Source organism: Vulpes vulpes, chromosome 3 (assembly GCF_048418805.1).
Source record: "Vulpes vulpes isolate BD-2025 chromosome 3, VulVul3, whole genome shotgun sequence".
Taxonomy (NCBI): Eukaryota; Metazoa; Chordata; class Mammalia; order Carnivora; family Canidae; genus Vulpes; species Vulpes vulpes.
Window position 1 is genome coordinate 54,891,112 of NC_132782.1, and position 25,923 is coordinate 54,917,034.

General features: G+C 43.0%; 1 protein-coding gene across 7 annotated transcripts in view; it reads left to right on the forward strand.

Moving 5' to 3' along the window:
* The window catches only part of DGKG (diacylglycerol kinase gamma), a 198,401-nt gene that overhangs the window by 162,332 nt on the left and 10,146 nt on the right, over positions 1-25,923 (forward strand). For 6 of the 7 annotated variants that reach the window (XM_072752511.1, XM_072752509.1, XM_026007323.2 and 3 more), the window contains 2 exons: positions 16,462-16,582; positions 19,331-19,391. In XM_072752511.1, the coding sequence (XP_072608612.1) occupies positions 16,462-16,582; positions 19,331-19,391 (182 nt within the window). Of the gene's footprint in view, positions 1-15,746; positions 15,867-16,461; positions 16,583-19,330; positions 19,392-25,923 lie in introns of those variants that run through there. The other variant, XM_026007324.2, reaches the window with a different exon arrangement.

The window sequence follows — 25,923 nt, forward strand, 5'->3', positions numbered from 1 at the left end:
GTGAGTTAGTTTGGCTGTTGCTTCCAATATAGGAGTTACCCCTGAGCTGACTCTCCAGTGAAGCAAGATAAGGGTAAGAGTGCGAAATCTTGAATCCAGGTGAAGCACCAAGGGCATGATACAAAGCTGGACCAATCTCTGCAAGGTTGGGCAATGAAGCCTTGAAAAGCTCTGCCATTGTTTCTCTCTAGGCCTACCCTAGGTATGAATGAGGGGACTTCCTATACACATATTCTCACATTCTTCACTGAGCCTCATATCTGTCCCAATCTTGGCTTTTAGCCTTGAACCAGCAATAGCTTTAAGCTATGTCATCCACACCTAAGCCTCTCTGTTATTAAAGCAATACTCTTCTCAGTGATTTCTTAGTCAATCCCATTTGGTTTTTTTTTTTTTAAGACTTATTTTATTAATGAGAGATACAGAGAAAGAGAGAGAGAGAGAGAGAGAGAGAGAGGCAGGCAGAGACACAGGCAGAGGGAGAAGCAGGCTCCATGCAGGGAGCCCGATGTGGGACTTGATCCCGGGTCTCCAGGATCAGGTCCTGGGCTGAAGGCAGCGCTAAACTGCTGAGCCACTGGGGCTGCCCTTGGTCAATCCCATTTGAACTGCAAACAGGGTGTCCTACACAAGGTTCTAAGCAGAGAGGGCAAATCTCCCCATACTTTCATTGGTGATAATTTTTGCAATACCTGGTAAATGAAGACAGGGAGACAGACCATCGTTGGTAGGGTATACACTTCATGTCAGTTTTCCAGCAGTGGGGACAAGCTTTCTGTCATCTGTTCAACACACATTTAGAAGGTACCTATCAAGTGCCAGGCACTAGGGAACAATGACGAACAAAAACAGACATAGTTCCAGTAGCCATTTAGGGAGCATGGGAGCCAGGCCTCAATAAAATAATCCAACAGATAAACATATAATTAGGTTCTGTGATAAGTGTCAAAGAAGGAGAGTTACATGTCTACCCGGAGCCCTAGCAAGGCCAGCCAGCCAGTGTGTGGCTCACAGGGAAGCCTCCATAGCCTGGTACTCAAAACATCCAAGCAGGCATCTCACAGGTACCCTCCTAGCAAACACAGAGTCGTAAATCTGCCCAGATGGAGATGTCCTGCCTGGGAAGGGGAAACCTTGCCACTTAAACTGACCCTGCTACTTTGCAGGCACATGTGGTTCTATGTGTCTCTGTGCCCGTGTAGATTTTCATAGATTGTGAAAGGACCATACCCTATACCTCAAAGCAAGGGAATGGGCTGCCAGGCAGCCATCTCAGGCTCACATTCCCAGGTGAGGAGCTGGAGCTCAGATGAGCCAACAAAATAATTGTGAGCTTGTGAATTCCTTGCTTCTCAGGGCTTTCTTTTTACTGGCATGAAACCATAACAGAAAGTGGTCTTTTGGGTTTAGGAGCTGTACTTAGTTGCAGGTTCCCAATTTTCCCATTTGATGGGGAGCTGACCAGAAAGATAGTCATAATGCACAGTAGTCAGCCACTTACTGCTCATTGGGGTTGAAAGAAAGTAGAAATGTTCCTAACAAGTGTGCATTCCATAGAAGTCTCTCGAGCCAGGGTCTCTCCTGGGAGACTGAGGTAGAGCAAGGCAAGTGATCCCTAGGGAGCCTGGGGGTACTTGGGTGTGCACTGGGACTCCCCTCAGTGCTGGGGAGTAACCATGGCAACATGCATGTCATTCCTCTTAACCCACTGCAGGCCTACAAAGAGACTGCATTGCTTTTCACAGGAAATCACCACATTGTCGTTCAGTCCTTTGGGCACCCACCTTGGAAGCAGTGTGCCCCAAATGAGGCATTATCTTCTTTTTTACACACCCTCCCCCTCTCCTAAAGCCCATTGCCCCTGTCCTTGCCTGGTTAATAGCATCACCTGCAGCCCAAGCTAGAGACCCAGAGTCATGCATTCCCCTTCACAGCTGGCTTTATTTCCTTACGTGGTGTCTCCCATCCAACTGGGGAGCTCCTTAGCTCCAGATGTCATACTTCTTTCTTTATTCTTGTGCCTGGCACAATGTCTGAGACCTTAAAAGGGCTTATTAACATTGGTTGACCTAAAACATTGAGGGGCATCTGGAGAGGTGAGATAGGGAACTGTGCTTGAGTTGATCTCTCAGCAAAGTGGAATTTGTGGGTGTGGTGCTAGGGCCAATGTCCCAGCGCCCTGTGCCAGCATCAGCCTGTACCGGAGGCCAGAAGGTCCGCCTCCCGATTCTCACTCTTCCCTTCTCCAAACCCCTGTCTGTTCCCAGCTGACCCTACATCAGGTGTGGTTCTCAGGGCACCTATCAGAGCTGCCTGCAGGATCTGCAGGGTAGGCCAGGTATGCTTTTTGCAGCTTCCAAATGAAGGCCACACAACCTGGTTCTCAGAAGTCTGTTTCTATAGAAACTATGATGTTTCCTATGTAGCACTGAAATCCCAGAATCACACAAGTCTCTTAGAAATTCATTGTGTCCTCTAGATAAGGCAAGTAAGAACCAGCAAGGTGAAGTGGCTTGGCCTTGGCCAAACCCAGACTGAAGTGCAGGTCTTTTGGCTCACATGGGCCAGTTCTCGATACACTAGAGCAGGCATTGGCAAACTTTTCCCGTAAAGAGTCACATAGGAACCATTAAAATAGTTGGGTTTTGTGAGCTATACGGTCTGTTATGCAACTTCCTAGCTCTGTCCACTTAAGGTGAAAACAGCCATAGACAACACACAAATGAAGGGGCATGACAGTGTTGCAACACAACTTTACTTACACAAACAACCAGCAGGCTGGATTTGGCTGTCGAGCCATGGTTTGCCCAGCTCTGCTCTAGCACCTCATGTGGTCCACAGCCAGCAGCAAGAGCATCACTGACAGTGTCAGAAATGCAGATGTTCAGGTCCTGGGGCAGACCTGATGAAGCTGAATCTGCATTTCTACAAGATGCCCTGGTGATCATATGTGTATTGAGGTTTGAGAAGCATGGCCCCAGTAAGCCTGGCTGCTCTCCCTAAGAATTCAAAGAAGAAACTTTATAGATTAGAAAAATGAGATCCAGGGAAATTCATGGACCTTCCCATGGTCACACGAATTAGTGGATATGGGGTAGATCCCAAGTCCTACTATTTCAACATAGAATTCTTTCTGCACACACAGCAGACTAGTGGCCCCAGCCTCCTCATTTCTGGCTGTCCCCAACCCAACTAAATTCACTGGAAATTTGAGAGCAGCAGTCCCTCATCCTTCCTCAGCTGACTTCTGAATCAAGAGGGCTCTGACTCTAGCTGTGACTCCTCCTCTTCCCCATCTCATCCGCAACTGAGACCTGGGAATTGTACCTCTGGAGGCTGCTCAGCATTGATAGGGGGGAGACTTGCTCACACAGGTTCAAGCTGGAGTTAAACTTCAACTTAATTCCTGCCTTAGGAGGTTTGCTGCACAAAATAGAACCACAGAGCCAATGAACCCTTCATTCTTCACATGCAGAAGAAACTTCGAGACTAGCTCTTTGGCAGGCCTAGACACCTTAGATTTTTCCCTCTTCTGCTTACCTCACCTTGGCCCACACACCAGTCCCTGTTTCTCTGTAGCAACTTCTTAGCCATTTGATACCAGGTGTCTGCTAAGACCCAGCACACAGCAAAACTCCACGCTGGCCACATGCTCCATACAGCCTGAACGTTGTTCTTCATCTGATCCTAATTTGGGTAAGAAGTATTTCATGTTCTTAATCAATTAATATGTATTGGGCTGCTTTTTACTGAGCACTGACTTATGGACCAAGCCTGTTGCATATTTAATTATAGATCTTCCTTGACTTAAATGGGGTTACATCCCAGTAACCCCATTGTAAATTGAAAATACTGAAAGTTGGAAGTGTATATATACGACCTCTAACCTACGGAACATCGTAGTTTAGCACAGCCTACTTTCCATTACCCACAGTTGGGCAAAATCATCTAACACAAAGCCTTTTTTATAAGCATTTTTTTATAAAATGCTAAATATCTCAACCAATAAATGAATCCTGTGCTGAAACTGGGTACAGAACGGTTGTCAGCATATCCGTCATTTACCCTGTGATTGTGTGGCTGACTAGGAGCTGTGGTTTGCTGCCCCTGCCTGGCATCAGAGACAGTATGGTACCGCATATCACTGGCCTAGGAAAAGATCAAAATTCAAAATGTGAAGTGTGGTTTCTACTGAGTATATTGCTTTCGCATCACTGTAAAGTCAAAAGATCGTAAGTCGGAAACCTTTTGTGTTTAATACACTTTATGGCCAAGGACACTGAGGTTAATAGGGTTAAGTGGCCCAAGAACACAGACAGTACACGATACAGCATGAATCAGATCTGCCTTCAAGTACTGTAGTGCTCCACGTGCTGTGGAGGATGCAAGCAAGTATGAGGTATCCAGACCTCCAGGAGCTCACAGTCTACCTGTATGAAATATATGGAGAACATTCCTGTTACCACTGATATGATAGGCGAGCACCATGGGATGGTAGAAACAGAATATCATAGGAGTGGCGGGGGGTGGAGCAGATTAAGGAAGATTTTCCTTAGGAACTTGACCCCAGCTGCCAGTACTGTATGCCCTGGGCCCAGGAGGTGATCAGGGAATATTTGATGTAAGAATGAATGAATGAGCCAGATGGAATGTGCATATGCTGACACATGAAGCTGCAAGGACTTGACAAGACACTGAGTGAGAGAAGCGAAATGGGGGCTAGAACATTAGCATGCAGAGGTAGCAAAAGGGAAGGCTAGAAAGATAGAGATCCTTGAGTAATGTGCCGTGGAATTTGTCCACAATCCTCGAATAATTGGAAGAGAAGAGGTGAAGGTATTTAAGCTCAGAGCAATAAGATGGGAGAGTAGTGTCCATGGAGGGCAGAGGACAGAGAGGGGGACTGGCAGCAGGAGGACCAATTCAGAGGCTAATGCAGAATGCAGGCTGAGAGCAGTAGGGCCCGGGACTGAGACTCAGTGGCCCAAAGGAAGAATGAAAAAGGAACAGAGGGACAGGTGAAGGGGATGCTGGCATGTAGGTGGTTCCTCCCTCCCCACAAACCACCCAACAGCATCCCAGCTTATTCCCACACATTCCCACCCTCCTGTCTGCCTCCACACCAAACCATTCCCCACGCTTGCAGAATGGACGCCTCATACCGGAGCCTGGGTCTTTTCCACCTCCAGTGCACTGCCAGCACCCACCTCTTCCCATTTTTAGGCCGATCCGTCCAATACTTGTTAAGCATCTACTTGAATTTAGCACTAGATGCTCGAAATATTTTATACTCATCATCTCACTTTAATCCCCTACAGCACCCTTGAGAAACACTTTATAATTAGAAAAATGAGGCCCAGGGAGGTTAATTGACCTGTCCAAGGCCACAGTAATTGGTGGATCTGGGACTAGAGCCAAGTCCTAGTATTCCAAACATGGCATTCTCTCCATATCCACCACAAAACCCTCCCCCAACTCTCCCTCCCTGGCCAATCCTGACCCAACAACCAGAAAAAGTCCCTCCTGATCACAACTCTCTACTTTTGCATTTCTGGGGCAGGTGGGTGGTGTGCACATCTCTCTGAGCTGTGATTAGCTTGGTGGGTGTAGATGTCTGCAATGTACCTTATTATATGTGTCATGCCTGAGAATCAGGTTTGAGTTGAACTGGAAAATCTCACCACTAATTGATTTATTTTATTATATACACCGTACCTGGAACTGAAGCTTCTCAAGCTCTATGAGCAAAATAAAGCCAGATAATATACCAACAAAATACCAACAATAGCATTTTACATTCAAGCCGAGAAAGCCTTCCATTTAATAAGATTGTGCAGCCAAGAAGTCTTCCCTGAGAGGAGCCGAGAAGAGGCTCGCTCCCTCCATGCTCACTTCCCTGCCATCAGACACCCTATCACCCTATCCAAGGTATTTTGTCTCTGCCTTGAGTTCTTTATTCAGAGCTTATTTTTGGAGTCAAACAAGCCTTGGTTTGAATTCCAGCTATACCACATGGCAGTTTGGTGACATTAGGCAAAATCCTCAAGCCCTCTGAGCTTCAAGAGGGTTTTTTTTTTTTTTTATGTTGAGATAATAGTTTCTATCTAACAGAATTGCCATGAGGGTTAAAAGCAATAACCTTTGTAAAGCTCTAGGCCTGGCCTACAGTCTAGGGTCAGTAATGGTCATTCTCTTCATGTCTTCATTGGGAACACCCAGTCAAGATTCCTTGTTCCTCCACTGCCTTCCAGACTATAGAGACATTCTTATTCTTGGTTTTTCTTAGAGACATGATAGTGTCAGACCCTCACTTCAGAGCCATTTCCAGGAGGTCATTTCTTCCTGGAAACTTCCCCTGCACACTGCCTCTCCTCTTCTCAAGCACTTCACCCTTGTGCATAGAGGGGCTTAGACGCGCCCCTTCCACAAAATACAGAGCTTTTGTCAGAGCCCTGCCCAACCCAGGAAGAGAAAGCCACACAGGATGGAGGCCCCACTCTTTCCTCCCCACCCCACCACACAGCAGGCTTTCAGGAACCAACAACAATGGCCATTGTGAGCCTGAGCTTGGTCTTTCTCTTGCCTCAGTGTAGAGTTGCACAGAATGTTCTGTCAGAAGTGTTAAGGAATGGTAAGGATTGCTGCCAATCTCTTGATCCAGACATGGAATGCTACTTTTGTTGGAACAGCTCAAACAGACTTGAAGCATAGATTGCCCCCACCATAAATCAGGGAGAACAGAGGCCGGAGGAAGAAAGTGACTTCCCCAAGGTCACACAACTAGACAGCCAGAGCAGAGACAAAACTCCCAGCTCCTGTCTGCTAGATCAACACATTCCCCTGGCCTCCAACCCTAAGGCCTCTCCTCTTCAGAAAGCAGAGACTCTGGGCTGTTACTCCATCCTACCTGTTTCCCTCTGAATTATCCAGAGGCAAAGTTCACTCAATAGCCACTCTTATGGGGCTTTACAGACCCCTGGGAGTAGAAGAAATCCGCAAGCAAGTATGACAACAGCAGGGCACAAAGGAAACTGCCTTCAAAGGAGGTGCCTAGCTAGACCACGGGCAGCAAACTATGCCTGAAGTATCTCCAGATCCTCCTCGACTCCTTGCTCAGCCCAGAAACAATGGATGACTGTGGGATTCTCTCTTTCTCTCTCTCTCTCTCTCTCTCTCTCTCTCTCTCTCTCTCTCACACACACTCACACACCACACACACACACACACACACACACACACACACACACACACACATGAATGCAGGGAAAGGAAAGGAACTAAAGAAACTCATTTCTAAATAAAATGCTGAGCCTCCTCCTTGCTTTAGAGTAAAGAAGTAGAAATAGGGGTGCTTCATTTGCCAGGAGGGGCAGTCATCCCAAAAGCTCAAGGTCACAGTATCTCTGGCTGTCATGGTATGTCTGCTTTTCTTCTCAGCATTTCATTCTTCCCTTACCTTCCCCCTCCCTCTTTTCCTACCCCTGCCTTCCCTACCTTCCATCTCCTCATCACCTTCTTTTTTTTTCCCTCCTGTACTGCCTTCTCTGGGTTACATTAATGACCATCTGCAGAGGGCCACTGGCTTACCATGTAGCAAAGACAGGATGTTCTGAAGACACCCCTTTCTAAGGAAACATAAAATCACAATAATTGCCACTGTTTCTTGAGGGCTTTCTGTGTGGCCTCTGTGCAGGGCTCCTGATTGCTTCACTTCTAAACTTCACCACGCACAACCCTGCCAGTGAATTATTAAATCAACGTTTGCCAGATAAAAGACAGACTTGGAGGGGGCACCTGGGTGGCTCAGTCCATTGGGCATCTGACTCTTGATCTCAGCTCAGGGTCACAGATTCAAGCTCCGCATTGGGCTCCATGCTGGGCATGCAGCCCACTTAAAAAAAAAAAGAAGAAGAAGAAGAAGATGACAGAGCCAAGGAAGCAAAGTGATTTCTCCCAAAGTAATAACACTAGTGGGTGCCAAGCAGTAGTAATTGATGTAAGTCTGTCCAGAACCCATGCTCTGTACCCACAGTTTGTCTCAGGGGCACATTCTTCATGTTGGGTTTTCAGAATGCTGGGGAATGAGCCCTCCTGCCTGCTTGGTTTGCTGGCAAAGGCCCCTCTGCCTCTATCCGGTGTCTGAGCAAGGATCTCTAGGAAAAGCATTGATCCTAGACTATTTTTCAGGGCTAGTGTGGTTGGGATCCCTAAAGGCCTGGTGCTTGGAGAGGCCAGATGGGAATGTGTCTGTCAGTTACAGCCTTCCTTCCTTAGCCCTTTGTGCCCTAGGAAACCCCACAGCCCCTCCCCTCCAGAAAATCAAGAAACAGCCTTGTGGGGTTCTCCATCTCCCCGCCCCTGGGCTATTTTCAGGCTGCCAGGCTTCTAAGTTGGCTTTGAAGCTTTTCAGCCCAGAGCAGTCTTTCATCCGCACAGACCAGACCCAGTGGGATGCTGAGGCCGTCTGATCAGTGCCTGGCTTTGTGGGGCTCTGGGTGCCTGAGCCGCCAAGGGCACGTGGCCCATCTCCATGGAAATTTGGAGGCAGGAGAGGAGCCCAAGGTGATACCTGCCACAGCTTTGGCAGGCCGAGTCTGAGAGAGGCCTGCCAGCTACCACTCACTTCTCTAGACTGTGGGGACTGAACCTGGCCCCCCAAGAAGGTGAGCTCTGCTTGTATCCTTCCTTCTGAGGAGAGCAAGAGGATTCCCCCGCTCCCCTCCAGTGTGTGTCAGCTTCTCCCTAGCACCATGATAAGGAACATTTCTTATTGCTGTTTATAGAGCACCTTCACATTCTTTAAGTCTTTTGCCCTCAAAATAACTCATGAAGTAGGCTTCATTATTGTGCCTATTATGGGCAGAGACCTGGGGGGAGTTTTGCCACCCCCCAAATTCATATGTTGCAGCCCTAATCCTCTACCTCAGAATGTGACTGTATCGAGAGATAGGGCCTTTAAAGCAGTGATTAAAATGAAATGAAGGCAGTTAGGGGGGACCCTAATCTAATCTCACTGGTCTTTATAAGAAGAGGAGATTTGGACGCTCAGGGAGAAATACCCAGGATATGCAAGCTCAGAGGAAAAGTGTGTGAAGAGGCGGCCAGAGGGTGGCCATCTGCAGACCAAGGAGAGAGGCCTCAGGGGAAACCAGCCCTGCCAGCACCTTGATCTGAGCTGTCCAGCCAATACAACTGTGAGAAAATAAATTTGTGTTGTTTTAAGCCACCTGGCCTCATGGGATTTTCTTATGGCAAGCTTAGCAAACTAACAGCCTCAGAAAGGACAAGTAACCTGCCCCTTATGGACACAGAGATGAAGCTGAAGCTGTTAGCCCCAAAAGCAAGACCTTGTGCAGTGTTTCTCAGCATTCTCTGTCAACTCCTTGTCTACCAGAGGCCATTTATCAAGTAGGGACAAATTCCTTTTTGCATTTTTAATTAGTCAGACACATACTCCTGCCAGTAAGAGCTTCCAGATGAGCATTAGCTAAGCTGCATTACCCACTGAGCTGATAGGACTCCAGCCCAAAGCAATGACACCTAATATCTCAGCTTACCTGTGCTGCTATAACCCAGGTAAAGGGACAGTGCCTACAGGTGTTATTCTATTACACAGATGCCTGAAGGTAGGAGGCAGGCTTCCTTGCCAATATGGTGGGATGGTTCAGAAACTCTGTGGGCGCCATCACATAGGGTTTCAGCACCTCCACTCAGGATTTATTGGTTCCCTGGGCTGGCCCATTGCAACTCTCAGACTTAAATCTGTAGTATGACTGAAAGGGAAATGGGTAGGAATGGAGTTGAGCGTAGCAAGGCATCCTTTTAAGCTAAGGATCTCCCGTGGTATAGCAAGCAAGAGCCTCAAATCATGCCACTCATATGTCCTGAGCTTCCCTTGAATCTTAAATGACTGAATTTTCATTAATGTGAACCAGAAGCCAAGATGAGAATGATCATAAAAATTATGCATCAAGAGAGAGAGGTAAAAACCAGACTGGGTCATCATTACCTATTATATGCAGATTAAATAAGTTAAGTCATGGAAAGCCTGCTACCTAGTTCAATCTAGGCAAGTTAGTATTATTATTATTATTATTATTATTATTATTCACTATCTTTTTCCTCTTTTGGGTCAAACCTGTTAAAGTCTTTGGCACTAAAGCATGTATCTTATTCAGTTTATTCAACAAACATTTATTGGGAGACCTTCTATGTGCCACAGGCTGGGCTAGTTGCTAGGGTTACAAAGATAAACAAAACAGGAAAACATCCGCACTTTCAACTCTCACTGGAGTTGGGAGAGTGATATGTCCAGAAACAGTTGTCGTTGTGTGAGATCCATTATCTGAGCACAGGAGAAGGAAGAAGCACAGTGCCTGGGGAATCCAGGAGAGTAAACAGGAGTTCTCCAAGCAGAGGGACACCTGTGCAGGAGAACAGGGCCAGCTAGTAAATGACCGCGTATGCCTGGCTAAGGAGCCTCCAGAGCCATGGAAGGTTCTGAAGAAGGGAGTGGACATATCAGATGTGCCCCTTAACTTGAATGCTCCACCCCCTCCTGCTGACAGTGGGCAGGCCCAAGAAAATAAAAGCAAGATGAGACTGTTGAGATCAATGAAGTAGGAAAAGAAGCAGAGGGAAGGAAGAGATAAGAGGAAGGAGAAAGACTGAGCGGATGCTCACTTAAGGTAGAGCTCCCCTGAGTTCACGGCCTCTGTGTGGAGGTGTGAAACTATGAGGACCATTGAAGATTTTGAAAAAATTTTAGCGTGAATACTAGGATTTGGGGACACTTGTGCACAGCTCTAAGAAGGTAGATAAACAGATAATGAATGGGGAGTTGTCAGGCTGAATCTGGCAGATAAGGAAAGTGAAACCAGGAGACTTTTAGTGCCAGACACGTTCACATGCAGTTCTTCCATTTCGATCTCATAACTGTATGTGAGGTCAGTATTATTCCTAACTCGTAATTTTCAAGAGAAAAAGCTCCAGATCAAAGTAGTCAGGAAGTAACTTGTTTCTATTCTTTTTCACTCTAACTCCTGCATATATTTTGGGCAGTTTTATTGCTTAAGGCTCAGGTTCTCAATCTTGAGCATGCCCCAGAATCTTCCAGAGGGCTTGTCAGAACACAGACCATTGGGCCTAACCCCAGGCGTTTCTGATTCAGTAGGTCTGGGGTGGGGCCTGAGGATTCATGTTTCTAATAAGTTCCTGGGTGACACTAATGCTGCTGCTACAAGACCACACCTTGAGAAACACTAGCCTCTAGGGATGATCTACCCAAAGACCCGGCCCAATGGTTCCCAAATGGTGCTACCTTTTGGAATCCCCTGGGGATCTTTTTTTTTTTTTAAAGGTTTTTATTTTTTTATTCATGAGAGACAGACAGGCACAGAGACACAGGCAGAGGGAGAAGCAGGCCCCATGCAGGGAGCCCAACATGGGACCTGATCCCGGGTCTCCAGGATCACGCCCTGGGCCGAAGGCAGGCGCTAAACAGCTGAGCCACCAGGGCTGTCCCCTGGGGATCTTTAAAAACAAACACTGATCCCTAGCTCTTGGGCCCACACATTCTGATTTAAGTGGTATAGGTGCAATCTGGGCATCGTTATTTGTAAAAACTCTCCAGGCAACCCTAACATGCAGCAAAGTATGGCAACCATTGACCTAGCCTCTTTGCCTTGATGCTAATGCTCATTGCCACCCTCTTCTTCAGCTGCCTAGCACTGAGGCCACAGTAGGAACCTGGTATGTACTAGCACTGCTCACAACACCTCTTTCTAACTCTCCTTCTCCCACCTTCTCCTAGAACTCATAACACCTCTCACTGCCTTCTCCCCTTCCTCCAGTCCTTCATCTCCCTGCCTGTTCAAAGTAGACCCTCTGCTATAGTATTACAACCATCTCTTGCCCACTGCCAGTACATCAACCCGTTGTTCTTTCTTTGACCACACCTACCTGGAAAAGTTTGAGGAGGAGGATCTAAACCAGACTGCAGGCACGTGAATGCAGGGAGGCTTCTTGAAGTTGATGGTACTTGAGTTAAGTTTTGATGAAGAAGTAAAAATAGAAATGGACGTTTCAAGCAAGGGTACAGCATACAAAGAGGCACAAAGGAGGAAAACCAGAGAGTTTACCTAGAAAACTACACAGTGTTGTGTACGTCTAGAGCAGGTACCTAGCCCTACAGGTGTCAAGGAACAAAACTGCCAAGGAAGCCTCTTGCCAGATGGGGACAGGCCTTGGGCATCAAGCCAGGAAGTTCACATCATGCTTACAAGTATGAAAAGCAGTCAGTTGATAGCTTTCTCTAAATAGCTTTTAAATTATAACATTAATACATACTTAGAGAAAAATAGGAAAAATATAGAAAAGCATAAAGTAGAAAATAACAATGTTCTTTAATCTAATTATCCAGAACTCCCCACTGTTAAGATTTGAAGGGAATTTGTCCTTTTCTCCTATGCATATTCTGATGGAGCTGAGAGCATTCTGTGTATAAATAAGTGCATATCTCACCTTCACACTTAACATGATATACATATTTAATGTTTCTGAAATTTTGTAAATATCTTAATGGCAGCACAAAAGTCTATCATCATAGATACCATATACTTTATCTAACTCTTCTCGCACAGACGGAAATGGGGAAGGATCGGGGGATGTCACCATTATAAATGATACAACAGTGTTCATGTTTGTGTGAACTTAGATCCTGTCAATGAGTTCTTGTGATTGGTACCAAAAAAAGAATTAATGAATCAACAGTATGAAAATTGTAGACTCCCATTGTCAAATTTCTTTCTGAAAAGTTTTTCCCAATTTACACTTTCATCATAGGTGTGAAAGAATGCACATTTCATCTCTTCTTGCCAGCACTTGGTGTTGTGATTGGTGCCACTGAAGGATTTTTGGTATGAGGATGACATGAGCAGATTTGCATTTATAAAATCACATGCTGGAGGCTGAGTCAAGAGGGCCAGATTGGAGCTGCTGCTATTGACGTCCTTGCTGTTCTTGCTTTGCTTTCACATTCTCCTTTTTCCATTTCCCCATTCTTCATCTTTTTTTCCTGCTCAGAGAGCATATATTGTTCCCTGCACACAAGCACAATGCTTTGTTACCAAGAGCAGAGCTGAAGGGCCTCATGCTGTGGTTGCAACAAACCTGTGCCTAGTTCAGTGACCTTCTTCTTATAGTTCTGTCAAATGAATAAATAAATAAATAAATAAATAAATAAATAAATAAATAAATCTATTTCTAGGCAGTAATTCTCTTTAGGTAGAAATATTTTTTATATATTTTTCAAAGAAATTGCCAAGTGAATTTATTACTAAATTAATTTCTTTCGGCATCCTGTAACCATCCAACCCTACATATGATCATCTCTGTCCCTGGAACATCTTTGCTCTTCTTCCTTCTTAACCCAGCAAATTACCTGTCATTCATGCATCAAGACCTTCTTAAACATCTGTGACACCTTCTTCCCATACTTAGTCCAGTAGGAATCAGTTACTCAGGCCTCCCTGTCCCTATGGTTCAATTATAGCATTTTTTACACCCAATACATTTTCTCCCACTTGGCCAAGAGCCCTTCAAGAGTAGAACATTTTGTATTCCCAATTCTTGTCTGGCACTCAGTTGCTACTCAGTAACTTATGAATGAATGAATGAATGAATGAATGAATGAATTCCTGTTTTACTAAGGTGCATGGACATTCCAGCTTAAACACTAATGAGTTGAAAAGTGTAAAGACAATATGGAGGTGATGTAAATTGCCAAAGCCACACTCTGAATCATTGGTACCAGGTAAAACAGACACCTGGTATACCAGATGTCTTGATCCTGGATTCTGAGTTTCCAACATTAATTGTTCTGAGTGCTTGGATATTGAGTTGCATTCTATTCTGTTTCATTTTAACTCTAAATTTAATTTGTGCATATGTATCTCTGTGTTAAAGAAAGTAAAGGGAATTAAGTGATGCTAGATGACCCCAAAGTATGTATCAAAGAAAACTACCATGGACTATTTATAGATATCACACAAAAGAAGAACCCTGTGGTCCCCATAGGTTTAGAGAACAACATTAAATAGATTTCTTTGTCTCAGAACTACCTGGTAGGCATTGTAGGAAACTGAAAGAAAGATCACCTAGGCAATGGTGGAGAAATAGAAGAGCAGTCAAGTCTCCCTTCAGTGGTAGACAGGAGTCATCCTAGCCTCTTTACGCCAGAAAAGATTTAGAGTACAAATTCAAAAGCAGAATGGTGAAAAGTATACCAAGATCCTAGCCCCTTACCCTGCATTTATCTCCTCAGTCCCACATGTGTGTAAGCCTCTGCCCCCCACCCACCCACCATGTGGATGAGATCAGCCTTCATTACTTCTCTTCTAGAGCCAGGAAGCAAGGTAATGTGTGGGAAGTGATAGCTGCAAGGTAATGTGTGGGAAGTGATAACAACTTAAAGCCATTCAACAGGAAAATTTGTTAAAAGACCAAGACATTGTAAAAGCTGAAACACTTGAGTCTATTAAGTCCCCTGCTTCTTAGAACATTTTGTTACCAGAGAATGTTTCAAGGAGGGAAAACACTGAACTATCACAGCACTGTCAGATCCTGAAGCCTGCTACAAAGAGCAACATTTTACAAGACATCTGTCTTTCTGCCATTAGAGGAACCTCTGAAAAGTTCTGCTGCTTTTTTCTCCTACCCCAGTATAACTCCCCCACCCTCCTCACCCTTAGACACACTCCTCTATTTCTCCTCCTGCCTCCTCGTTCCTCCCTTCCTTTCCCCTTCTCTCATTCATAACCCATGCTGATTTTGCAGACACTGTTAAAATGACACAGTAAGCTAAGACTATCCAGTGGTTATTTAATGCTCTTTGGTAAGAAGGGAGCTAATTAAATGACTAGAGGTTTAGACATTTGTTGTTTATTGGATCCAAACTCCTTAAGAGAGCCTGGAGCATTCTCCTAAACAAACATTGCTCTTTCATGGCTTCTTGTTCCAAGCCCAAATGAGATGGAGAGTTTAAGGAGACAGCATCTCTTCACAGATATGGGGGTAGGGGAGGGCAAGAGCCAGAGAAGAAGAATGGGAGTGTGGATTGAAATAGAGGGGAAAGCTTATGGGCCTATCATAGAAAGATGAACAAACACAGTTTGTGTATCTGTTGGCCCCTGCCGTCCATCAGTGAACATCAGTAGGTTGGACTGGAGCAATATTGACACATTTGTGGTCAGCTCAGTGGTTTGCTTAACTCTTCATTAGAAATATATCCATCAAGAGAGTGTTTTAAAACAATAGTCTTCCAAACAAAAAAGTAAAGACAAACCCAAATATCTCCTTGGCAATCTTTTTTTTTTTTATTATTCTCCTTGGCAATCTTAACAGACACTGTTACACTATACCAGGAGGCACCTTAGACAAAAGCCATCCATTAAGTAAATAAAAGCATTCACTTTCTAGTTTGGGGGTAATACGGGGATGTTAGTGACTAGATGCAATCTGTGAGGAAAGTACCTTTGCCTTCATAGGCAAAAAAAAAAGAAAAGAAAAAAGAAATCTTTTAAAGAATCTGCCTTTTTGTTTTGCTTCTGTTTTAAGTACGAAAGTTGTGTTGTAAAAGTGAGTCTCGTTCCCAACATAAATCCTTGATCCTGCCATTGCTTTTGTAAGAAATTGGGCAGGCACAGATCAGGCCTCAGGAACTCTGAAAAAAAAAAAATGTCTTCCAGGTGCCAAATCAGAAGTAACTGCCATTGTGAGAGGCCATTGATCCAGTGCCTGAGACTCATATTTTCTGTCTTGCTTTTTCTACGTGGACTCAAAATAATGTGGTATGGGTGAAATACTCTTTTCCTTGGCGCAGATGAGGTACCTGGTGTCCTGAAAGAGGTCAGTGATTTCCCCAAGGATGTCCAAGGAGGTTGGCTCACCACTGGCTTACCACAGGCCAAATTTGAGGTTAATTAACCATCAGTCATCATCATAGGGCCATGATGTTATTCGAACATTCAGAGAAAAGAAACTTGAACCAGCTATGGATAAGGACTTTCATCATCATTCCTTTCCTATCCTGATCCCAAACCAATGTGTCTTTAGCTGCACTGAGGGTACGTGTGTGTTGAGGGGGAGGAAGATTGAAAATCAGTTTGGAAATAGCTGGTTCATCATTTGTTACTCTCCATTTGAAGAGGCTTCCTGAAATGTCAACCTGTTCATTGGATGCATTTAATGTTCTGAATCAAAACTTTTTTTCACTGGAATTGGGTTTCTGTTCATGAAAAGGTATATTTATTGACCTTTGGGGAAATTCTCTATTCAGAATGAGTATGAAAATGCTGTTTGGTGGGAGATGAAAGAATATGGACAGATCTGAGTTTCTGACCAAAACTGGCCTGAGGAACAGAGAGATGTGTATGCACTGCTTCTGCTTGTCTTACTCTGCAGACCTCAGTGACCAGCTCCTTGAAGTGGTGGGGCTGGAGGGAGCCATGGAGATGGGGCAGATCTACACTGGCCTGAAGAGTGCGGGCAGGAGGCTGGCCCAGTGCTCCTCTGTCATCATCAGGTATGCTTCCTCTTACCCAGTGGCCTCCGAGTCTTTCACCCCCTCAGTATTCGTACACACAAGGACTAGGAAGCCATCTTTGGATTTCAGTGCAGGGAGAGTGAGGTACAGAAGATAACATTTATACAGGATTTCTTTAGGGGCACCTGGGTGGCTCAGTAGTTGAGCATCTGCCTTTGGCTCAGGGTGTGATCCTGGGGTCCTGGGATCAAGTCCCACCTTGGGCTCCCCACAGGGAGCCTGCTTCTCCATAGGCAGAGGGACCTGCCTATGTCTCTACTTCTTTCTCTGTGTCTCTCATGAGTAAATAAATAAAATCTTTAAATAAAAAAAAAAAAAGAATGTCTTTAAAGACCATTTCCCAAACAAGGTATAATGCAACCATCCAGGACATCAACTGAAGGGTCACCCATGACCTGTTGGCTATTATTTTTACAGTGAATTAGTGAAATTCTCTAGCCATATAAGATTATGAGGTCCAGAGGACCAGAGGTCCAACTCCTTGCCTTTTTTTTAATGATTTGGCCAACATATAGTACATCACAGTTTCAGAAGTAGAGTTCAGTGATTCATCAGTTGCATATAACACCCCGTGCTCATCACATCACATGCCCTCCTTGATGCCCATCCCCCAGTTTCCCCATCCCCCCACCCTCCTCCCCTCTAGCCACCCTCAGTTTGTTTCCTATGGTTAATAGTCTCTCATGGTTTGTCTCCCTCTTTGATTTCTTCCTTTTCAGTTTTCCTTCCAGTCCCCTATGATCCTCTGCTCAGTGCTGCCTTTCTTATCTTTACAAATTAAGATGCCAGATGCATGTTAGAGGGCACACTGTGACAAAAACCAGGTTCAGGTTCTCTGCTTGCTCTTTCTTTGATAGTGGCCTTCGAAATACTGTTTCCTCTCTGCCTTTGTAAAGCCAAACCATCATCATGAGCAAATCGGTCCCAATTGCCTAAGAGGGTGATGCTTCAGGAGGATGTGGACCCCACAGGTCAGTCACTGCAGGCTGCTGGAGGAAATAAAGTCTAATAGAGGGGATCCTCTGATTTCAGTTGCTTCTGTTGAGTCAGTAAAACTCATCAGATTCTTCTCCACCTGATTATTTGAGAAGTCTTTATTCCCTTCCTTTTCCCATCTAATTTTTTCAGCTCAAATCTTTTAGCGTGCCTTAAGGATCTCCTGGAGGAGCCACAGTATGTGGGCTTCCCAGAGATATTTGATCACAGAACCCTTTTGTCCCAAAACCTCTTGGGTGAGTGTCCTCAGCACACTTTTGGGGAAATGCTACTCTTGGCACTACCTTGCCTCCCTCAGAAAGAACCCCAAAGCTGGTTCCCTGACATCTCTTAGCTGAAGGTCTATCCTACTAAACCCTGTTCTTCAGTGCTTCCCTGGATCTTCTTTGTCTTTTCTGTTATTATCCAAAGCTTTGCTTGCGTTCTTTCTGGGCTCTTGTCATGCTGGGGCCCCTAATTTCCACATTAATCTCCATACTTCTTTCCTTGTCCATCCTCCATGACTCTAGCACTGAGTAGGTCCAGGGCTGATACAGACTGCAGAGAGTGTAATATCTCAGTCCCAGGGGAATAAAAAAAAAAGCCACATGTAAGAGGAAGGACTTTTTCTTCATATTCAGTAGACCTATTTTAAGGTAGAACAGAGACGGTGAGCCAGGATCCCCATCCTCCTGGGAATTTCCCAGACACGCTCCTCAGCCCCAACAACCAAAATGCCACTCTCTCCTTTCCTGATTCATTTTATTATTTTTTACTATTAAATATTCTCAGGATCAGTCAGACAATCATCTACATCAACACATAGCCTGTGTCATTTTTTTTTTATTTCAAAAGCAGGGCAGATGCCAAACCCAGGTGAGAGCTTCCCAGCCAGTGGGTGGCTACTGTTCCCTGCTCACCCGACCAGAGACTTCCAAAAGGGCTTCCCTTTTTCTCCTGAAGGCAATCCAGTAAGAGTGCATATCTCTTCCACAGAAAGAAGTCAAAGACCTCCTCTCTCTCCTTTTCAGAATCCATATGCCGAAGAAGCCTTGTCCCAGAAAAGAAAGCAACACTGTCTTCTCTCCAACTACCCATAGGGACAGTATTCAAAATGACCCCACTTGCCAGCTAGGCCAGGTTCTCAATCTATGGAACTACAAAACCCCCTGGTGTTTGAGGCATAAAAGAGAGGATAGTTAGGAGCAGGGGCAAGGCAAGACACACTCAGACCTGAGCTGTACCTTGTATACGTTGAAGACGTTACCTCATTGACATGATGCAACTTCTCACTCAACATAGAAACCAGGCCTTTTCCCATTTCATAACCTTTCCCATTTCACTGTGGAGTTTCTGGCACAGTCCATAGGCCCTCCGGCTGGTTGTTGACTGAGGGTCTGCTCAGCAGCAGTGCTGCCATACTTGTTGGCCACTCTTTCCCAGACTTCCGTGGACTTCACTGCTCACTCAAATCTTTTAGCATGCCTGAAGGATCTCCTGGAGGAGCCACAGTATGCAGGTTTCTCAGACTATAGTCTGAGCACCAAAGCAACAGAATCACCCATAGCCTTGAGTCAGAATTCCTGAGGGGGGCTCAGAAACCTATTTTTAACAAGCCCTCCAGGAGAGTCTTTGGGAACCACTCCTAGGTGGGCAGATAAGGTCTTCCCACTCCTGTTTCCTTTTGGGGGACCACCCTCATTCTTTGACTCCAGAAGAGTCAAAGCTCACTGTGTTTTCTTGGAATTCCAGGACAAACAAGCTGCTGCCCATGCAAGTGGATGGAGAGCCCTGGATGCAGCCACCTTGCACGGTGAGTTTTGCCAATCTTGGAGGTAAGGGTGAGAAGCTTTATCCTGGGCCCCTTTTAGGCACTGACAATATGAAATCCTTGACTCTCAGAGTTGCAGGGGCTTGGGGAAATCACCTACTGCAGCCTGTCTTCCACTTTATTCATCCACCCTTTCACATACCTGCTAAGCCTTTATCGAACGTCCACTCTGGGCCAGGCACTGTGAGGTACCAGTTCCAAAACTGAATGAGACAAAGACCTGTCTCCAAAGCACTCACACTTATAGTTGGTGAATTCTAAATCTTCATCAGCAGTGTCCTTGAGCATCTCCTCTTGAGTCATTGCAATGGCCAAGAACTTGCCACCCCAAGAGGAAAGCTTGTACTGTTGATAAATAAGTATAATTGTGAGAAAGCATCTCCTTGTGTAGAAGCCAAATATGTACCCTTGCCCTGGAACTTCTGCCCAGTGGCTATGACCACTGGGGCCTCTGGAGGAGAATCCCCATGGCCCACACACTTTGCCATAGGTGCACCTGCCTGAAATCCCCACTGCAAGGGAAACGCCAAGTTCTCACTCAGCACCCAGCACTGTGCCTGGTTTGTAACAGTTGCACAATGATATTCGTTGAATGATGAGTAAAGCGTTAAACAAATGAGCAAACAAAATAAAGGGAGCATCCTCATTCCCTGACTTAACCATGCCTATGTTTGCCCTCCATTGAGCTCTACTACAGGGGCCATGCATCCTTCATTCTTAGCTAGAAACCCAGCTAAAAACTCGATGATGAAGAGAAACCACTGTCCTGGTGTTCAGGGCCGGGATGTTCACAGGGATATTACATGAGTATCACCATTAGTACTGTCGTGGATGTGCAAACCTCCAGAGGTTCTGAGCTCCCCCACTTGAGGAGTATTCAGGTATCTCAAGAACCTGCTATTTTGAGCCCTCAAACATCAAATTTTCTTCTACTAGAGAAAGGGTTTGCATGAGATTTCTACCAGGCCTGAGTTGTAGATGTGTTTCCATCACTCTTTGTTCCATGTGACTTCTACAGATTATAAAACTGGCCCCTGGAGATAGACTCTAGGGATGGCAACTTCTATAAAGGGTATCAGAAGCAGAAATTTTTCTGCAAAACCTTACCTCAGTCTTCTGGCTTCTATGAAGACTAAGAAAAAAAAATGAAAACACACTACAGCAAAAACTAATAATAGCTTACCACTTTGTTAGAATTAGAAAGGATGGAGGAAATTTCTACTACTTATAATTTTGATGGAGCTAAATTGAGAGAAATCTATCCAAACTCCTCTTGTCTCTAAAAAAAGGCTGAAGAAATCAAATCCTCTCCCACCTGGCTCAGCGAAATCTGAACACTGGATTGCCATTTCTTTTACTGCAGGGACTTAGTTTTGGAAAGAGCCAAATCTTTCCAAAGATCTTCTCCTGTCCCACTCTGACCCTCTCTCCATGCCACCCTTCGGAGATTTCAACTCACTGTGAAAACACTCATGATCCAATGATCTTAAGATGTACAGTCTATGCATAGCCACGTGTAAAGATGTACGAGTCTGCTCGGGCTGCCATCACAAAATACCACAGACAGGGCAGCTTAAACGACAGAAATTTATTGTCTCATGGCTCTGGAGGCTGGAAGTTTAAGACCAGGAGCTGGCAGGGTTGTTCTCGTGGCTTCTCTTCTTTACTTGCAAACAGCCGCCTTCTCACTGTGTCCTCACGTGGCTTTTTCTCTGTGTGTGCACACTCCTGCTGTCTTTTCTTCTTATTTTAAGGATGCCAGCCCTTGTGAATGAAGGCCTCACCCTTCTGACTTTGTCAAAACTTAATTACCCCCTTAAAGGTCCTCTGTCCAAATATAGTCACAATGGGGGTTAAGGCTTCAACATATGAATTTGGGGGAGACATAATTCAGTTCATTTCAGAAAGTCATCTTAAGCTTGCAAGAGTGAAAACAGAAGTACCCTTGTTGAAACGTTTTCCTGAAGGCACACACCGACTGGGAGGTAGTGCCCTAAGGTTATATTAACCAAGGCTGAAAGCACATTTCAGGGAGGCCTGAAAGGAGGGAGGCCTCATTAAAGGCAATAGTAAAACTATGGCCAATTTTTTCATTGCCTCTCTTCACTTTGATAATGAAAAAATATAAATCAGAAGAAAATTTGAATAATTAGATAATCACAAGTGAAATCAAAAACAGGGTGCACGAAAAAAAAAAAAAAAACAGGGTGCACGCCTTTCAAATCTGGGAAAGTTTAAATTTCATGAACCCAATCAATGTTGAACTCTGACAGAAAGCAAATAATAAGCAAACATTTAAGTTTTCATTTTAATTCCAGTTAGTTAATATGCAGTGTTATATGAGTTTCATCTGTACACTATAGTGATTCAACAACTCCATACATCACCCTAACAATAACAAGCAAACATTTAAAAACTTTTCAAGGCAAAATGAAAGAGGTTAAGGCTAAATATATCAAAAATGACCTTAAAAATGTGCTAAAGTCTCCTATTAAAAGAACAGTACTCTCATATTTGGTTAAAAATTAAAATCCAATGATGTGCTTCTTGGAAAAGATATGCCTAAAACAAAAGGATGGGTATCTTTTATTTTATCCTTTATCAGACATAGAGAAATTAAAAGTAAAAAGTTATATTACTAATTATATTAATTTTAAGCAAACTAACCTTCCAACATGCCAAAAGCACAAAGTGGAATAAAGAAGGTCACTTTTTATTTGATAAAAGGCACATTCATTTCTGAGATGTAATTATGACTGAATTGTAGGTATGCAATAACAGAATCAAAAAAATACATACTGTGAAAAACAGGATGAATATATGTTCTGAGAAGAAAATTGATATAAAAGAAGAAGCCGACAGAGATACAAGTATGGAGAGACTTTAAAATATTTGTTTCTGCCTTTGAGGTCAAGAAGCAAAAATAAATATCACAATCCTCAGATGAAATAACTATAACCTATAAACAAATTAAATATCTCATTTCTTTCAAGGATCCAGAGAGTATTTACTAAAATAGATCTTAAACTAGTTCACAAAGAAAAAAAACTATATAAAACCAGGAGGAAAAATCATAAAGGTTATTTTATTTTACCGTAAGGCAACGAACTCAGGAATTAATAAGAGAAGGTTAAATGAATAAACAAGCAAAATTCAATCACTTGGAGATTTTTAAATTATCCTAAAGAACAGTAGACTCAAAAGGAGTTCAAAACCACCACCATAGATTTCCAAAATTATATTATTTCCAAAAATAATAAAAATCAGAAGGTTCTCATGCAAAAGCTGTAGAATGTAGCCTGAACTATATTTGGAAGTAAATTCAAAGTGACATATACTTCTATCATTTAAAAAGAAAAAACATGTAATGAATAATTGCAAAATTAGAAGAACAACAGTAAAACAAACTCAAGAGAAGCAGAAGGAAGAAAATAATAAGGATAAAAGTAGAAATTACATAATTAGAAAGCAGGAAAATTGACAGCTACTTCTTTAAACTAATAAGGACAAAAGTAGGAATTACATAATTAGAAAGCAGGAAAATTGACAACTACTTCTTTAAACATGTGAAATATTTGAAAGTCTAATTTTAAAAAGAGAAAAATAGATCAGAGATATTAACATATAAAATAATAAAATATAAATATAAATGTGATGGCTTCATTTTAATATATGACATATTTAATATATAATCATCTTGATTCTGATAAACTTGAAACACCTCATGAAAATTCTAGGTAACCACTAATGAAGGAGAAAATGTGTTCAAAGAATTACATCCAAAATGATCTTAAAACAGAGGGTCTTACTAGGAGTCCTTCCATACTATGAGGAAATAAATATTCCTGTAAACTGTTCCACATTATAAACAAAAGAGAAAGTCACCTGATCCATTTCATGAAATTAGGACAGATACAAAACCTGAACAAACATTGTGATTTTTATTTTTTTAAGATTTTATTTATTTTAGAAAGAAAGAGAGCATGACTAGGGGAAGGGGTAGAAGGAGAGGGAGAGAGAGAATCTCAAGGAGACTTCATGCTGAGTGTGGAGCCCGATGTGGGGCTTGATCTCAAGACCCTGAGATCATGACCTGAGCTGAAACCAAGAGTCAGATGCTTAATGGACTGAGCTACCCAAGTGCCCCAAAATTGTGATTTTTTAAAGAAAAAACTCTTAGGAAACTAAAACCAGAAAAATACTCCCCCAAGATAATAAAGAATATTTATTATCTTAAACCAATAATGAATATTTTACTTAATGGTAAAACACTAGAAGAATTCTCATTAAAATCCTGGACAAGACATGGACACTAATACTGTTTTGAAGTTTTAGCCAATGCAACATAAATGACACAGAAAAGAAATGTAATATTTGGAAGAGTCAAAACTGTCATTATTTGCAGATATGATGATTATGTATATAGGAAGCTAATAGAATCAAGTGAAAAACCCCAAAGACTAAATTATTTCAGTGAAGCTCTATAAAAAGATAGACAAAAGTTAATATAGCTTTTGTATATCCCAGTACTAACTAGTCAGAAGAATATAATAGAAAAAAATTAAAATATCATAATAATAATAACCAAAACCAAAATATTAAACTGAATTGTGAAGAAAAGATGAAAACTAATAAGACTTAATCAGTATATATATATATATATATATATATATATATATATATGAATTTTAAAACATCCATGTTTATAAACAGGGATCCCAAACAAAATCCCCAACATAATTATTTTTTTTTAGCTTGACAAAACAATGCAGTAGCTAAAGTGTTTTATGAAACAGCTATGAGGAAGGACATCCCACAAGGTATTAAATTAGTTATAGAGCCACAATAATTGACATGATATTGAATGGATAAATCAGTAGTACAGAAGAGAGCCCTAAGAAACTGTAGTATACATAAAATTTATTTTAAAAAGAAGAAAGAAAGATCATAAATTAATTTGTAAAGAATGAACTGTTTAACATTTAGTATCCAAGAAATTGCCTGTTTGGGAAAATATTATTATATATTGAAACTTCTGACTTCAAACTATACTCCAAAAACAAGACCAGAAAAACTCCAGTTTGGTTAAAACTTAGTACTACCGAGGGGAAGCTTGGATGACTCTAGTCACACTGTGAGCATGGACTTTCTGAGAACTTGACCATTAGCACATTTAAAATTCTGCAAGTCAGAAATCAATGTAGACATTTTAAAGGACAAGGACAAGATGTTTGCAATAACTGTCTCCAAGAACAGGTTCATTCCCATAATGTCAAAAGAGCTCTTAGAAACCAAGAGGGGGAGGATGCCTGGGTGGCTCAGTGGTTTAGTGCCTGCCTTTGGCCCAGGGCGTGACCCCAGAGTCCCGGGATCGAGTCCCACGTTGGGCTCCCTGCATGGAGCCTGCTTCTCCCTCTGCCTGTGTCTCTGCCTCTTTCTCTCTCTGTCTCTCATGAATAAATAAAATCTTAAAAAAAAAAAGAAAAGAAACCAAGATGGGATGCTAACAGTGCAGTAATGAGCAGACAGTTCACAGAAGTAATACCATGGGCTACCAAAGCTGTGAAATAATATCATAAGTTAAGAAAAAAGGGGGAAAGACTTTCAAATAGAAATAGTGAGAAAAACCATGCCATGTTTCACTCATCAAATATCACAATTTGTTTTCTTTTTAAGATAGTATTCATTATGGTGGAGATGTGTTGAGGCCAACCCATACCAGGAGTAAGATAAGAGTATAAACCAGAGGGGCACCTGGGTGACTCATTTGGTTGAGCTTCTCAGTCTTGATTTTGGCTTTGGTTATGACCTCAGGTTATGATCTCGGGGTCGTGAGATCCAGTCAAACGTGGGGCTCTGGGCTCAGCAGGAAGTCTATTTGGGATTCTTTCCCTCTGCCCCCTCCCAACTTGTGTATGGGCACACATGCACCCTCTCCCTCAAATAAATATATAAATCTTAAAAAAATTATATATATATATATACCAGAAAGCCATTCTGGAAAACACTGGTAGCCATGTATCAAGAAGAGCCTTACAAATATTAATATACATTGAGCCAGTTCATTTCCTTTGACCCTTAAAATTGTGTTCATTATACTTTTTGGAATTTGTTTTAAGTAAAATAGAGGTTGTCAGTGGGCAAAAATGGGGGGGGGGAAGCCTAACATTTAAGGAATGGGTTAAGTAAGCTACGTGAGATTCATCAAATAGAATAATTTTTAGCCATTGAAAAATGTTAATGAATACCTAATGACATCAGAAATGCTTATGAAATAATACTAAATGAAAACAGATTTAGAGGCTGATTTCAGTATATATTTTTTTAAGATTTTATTTTATTTATTCATGAGAGAGAGAGAGAGAGAGGCAGCGACACAGGCAGAGGAAGAAACAGGCTCCATGCGGGGAGCCTGACGTGGGACTCCATCCTGGGTCTCCAGGATCAGGCCCTGGGCTAAAGGGGGCGCTAAACTGCTGATCCACCCAGGCTGCCCCTGATTTCAGTATATTTA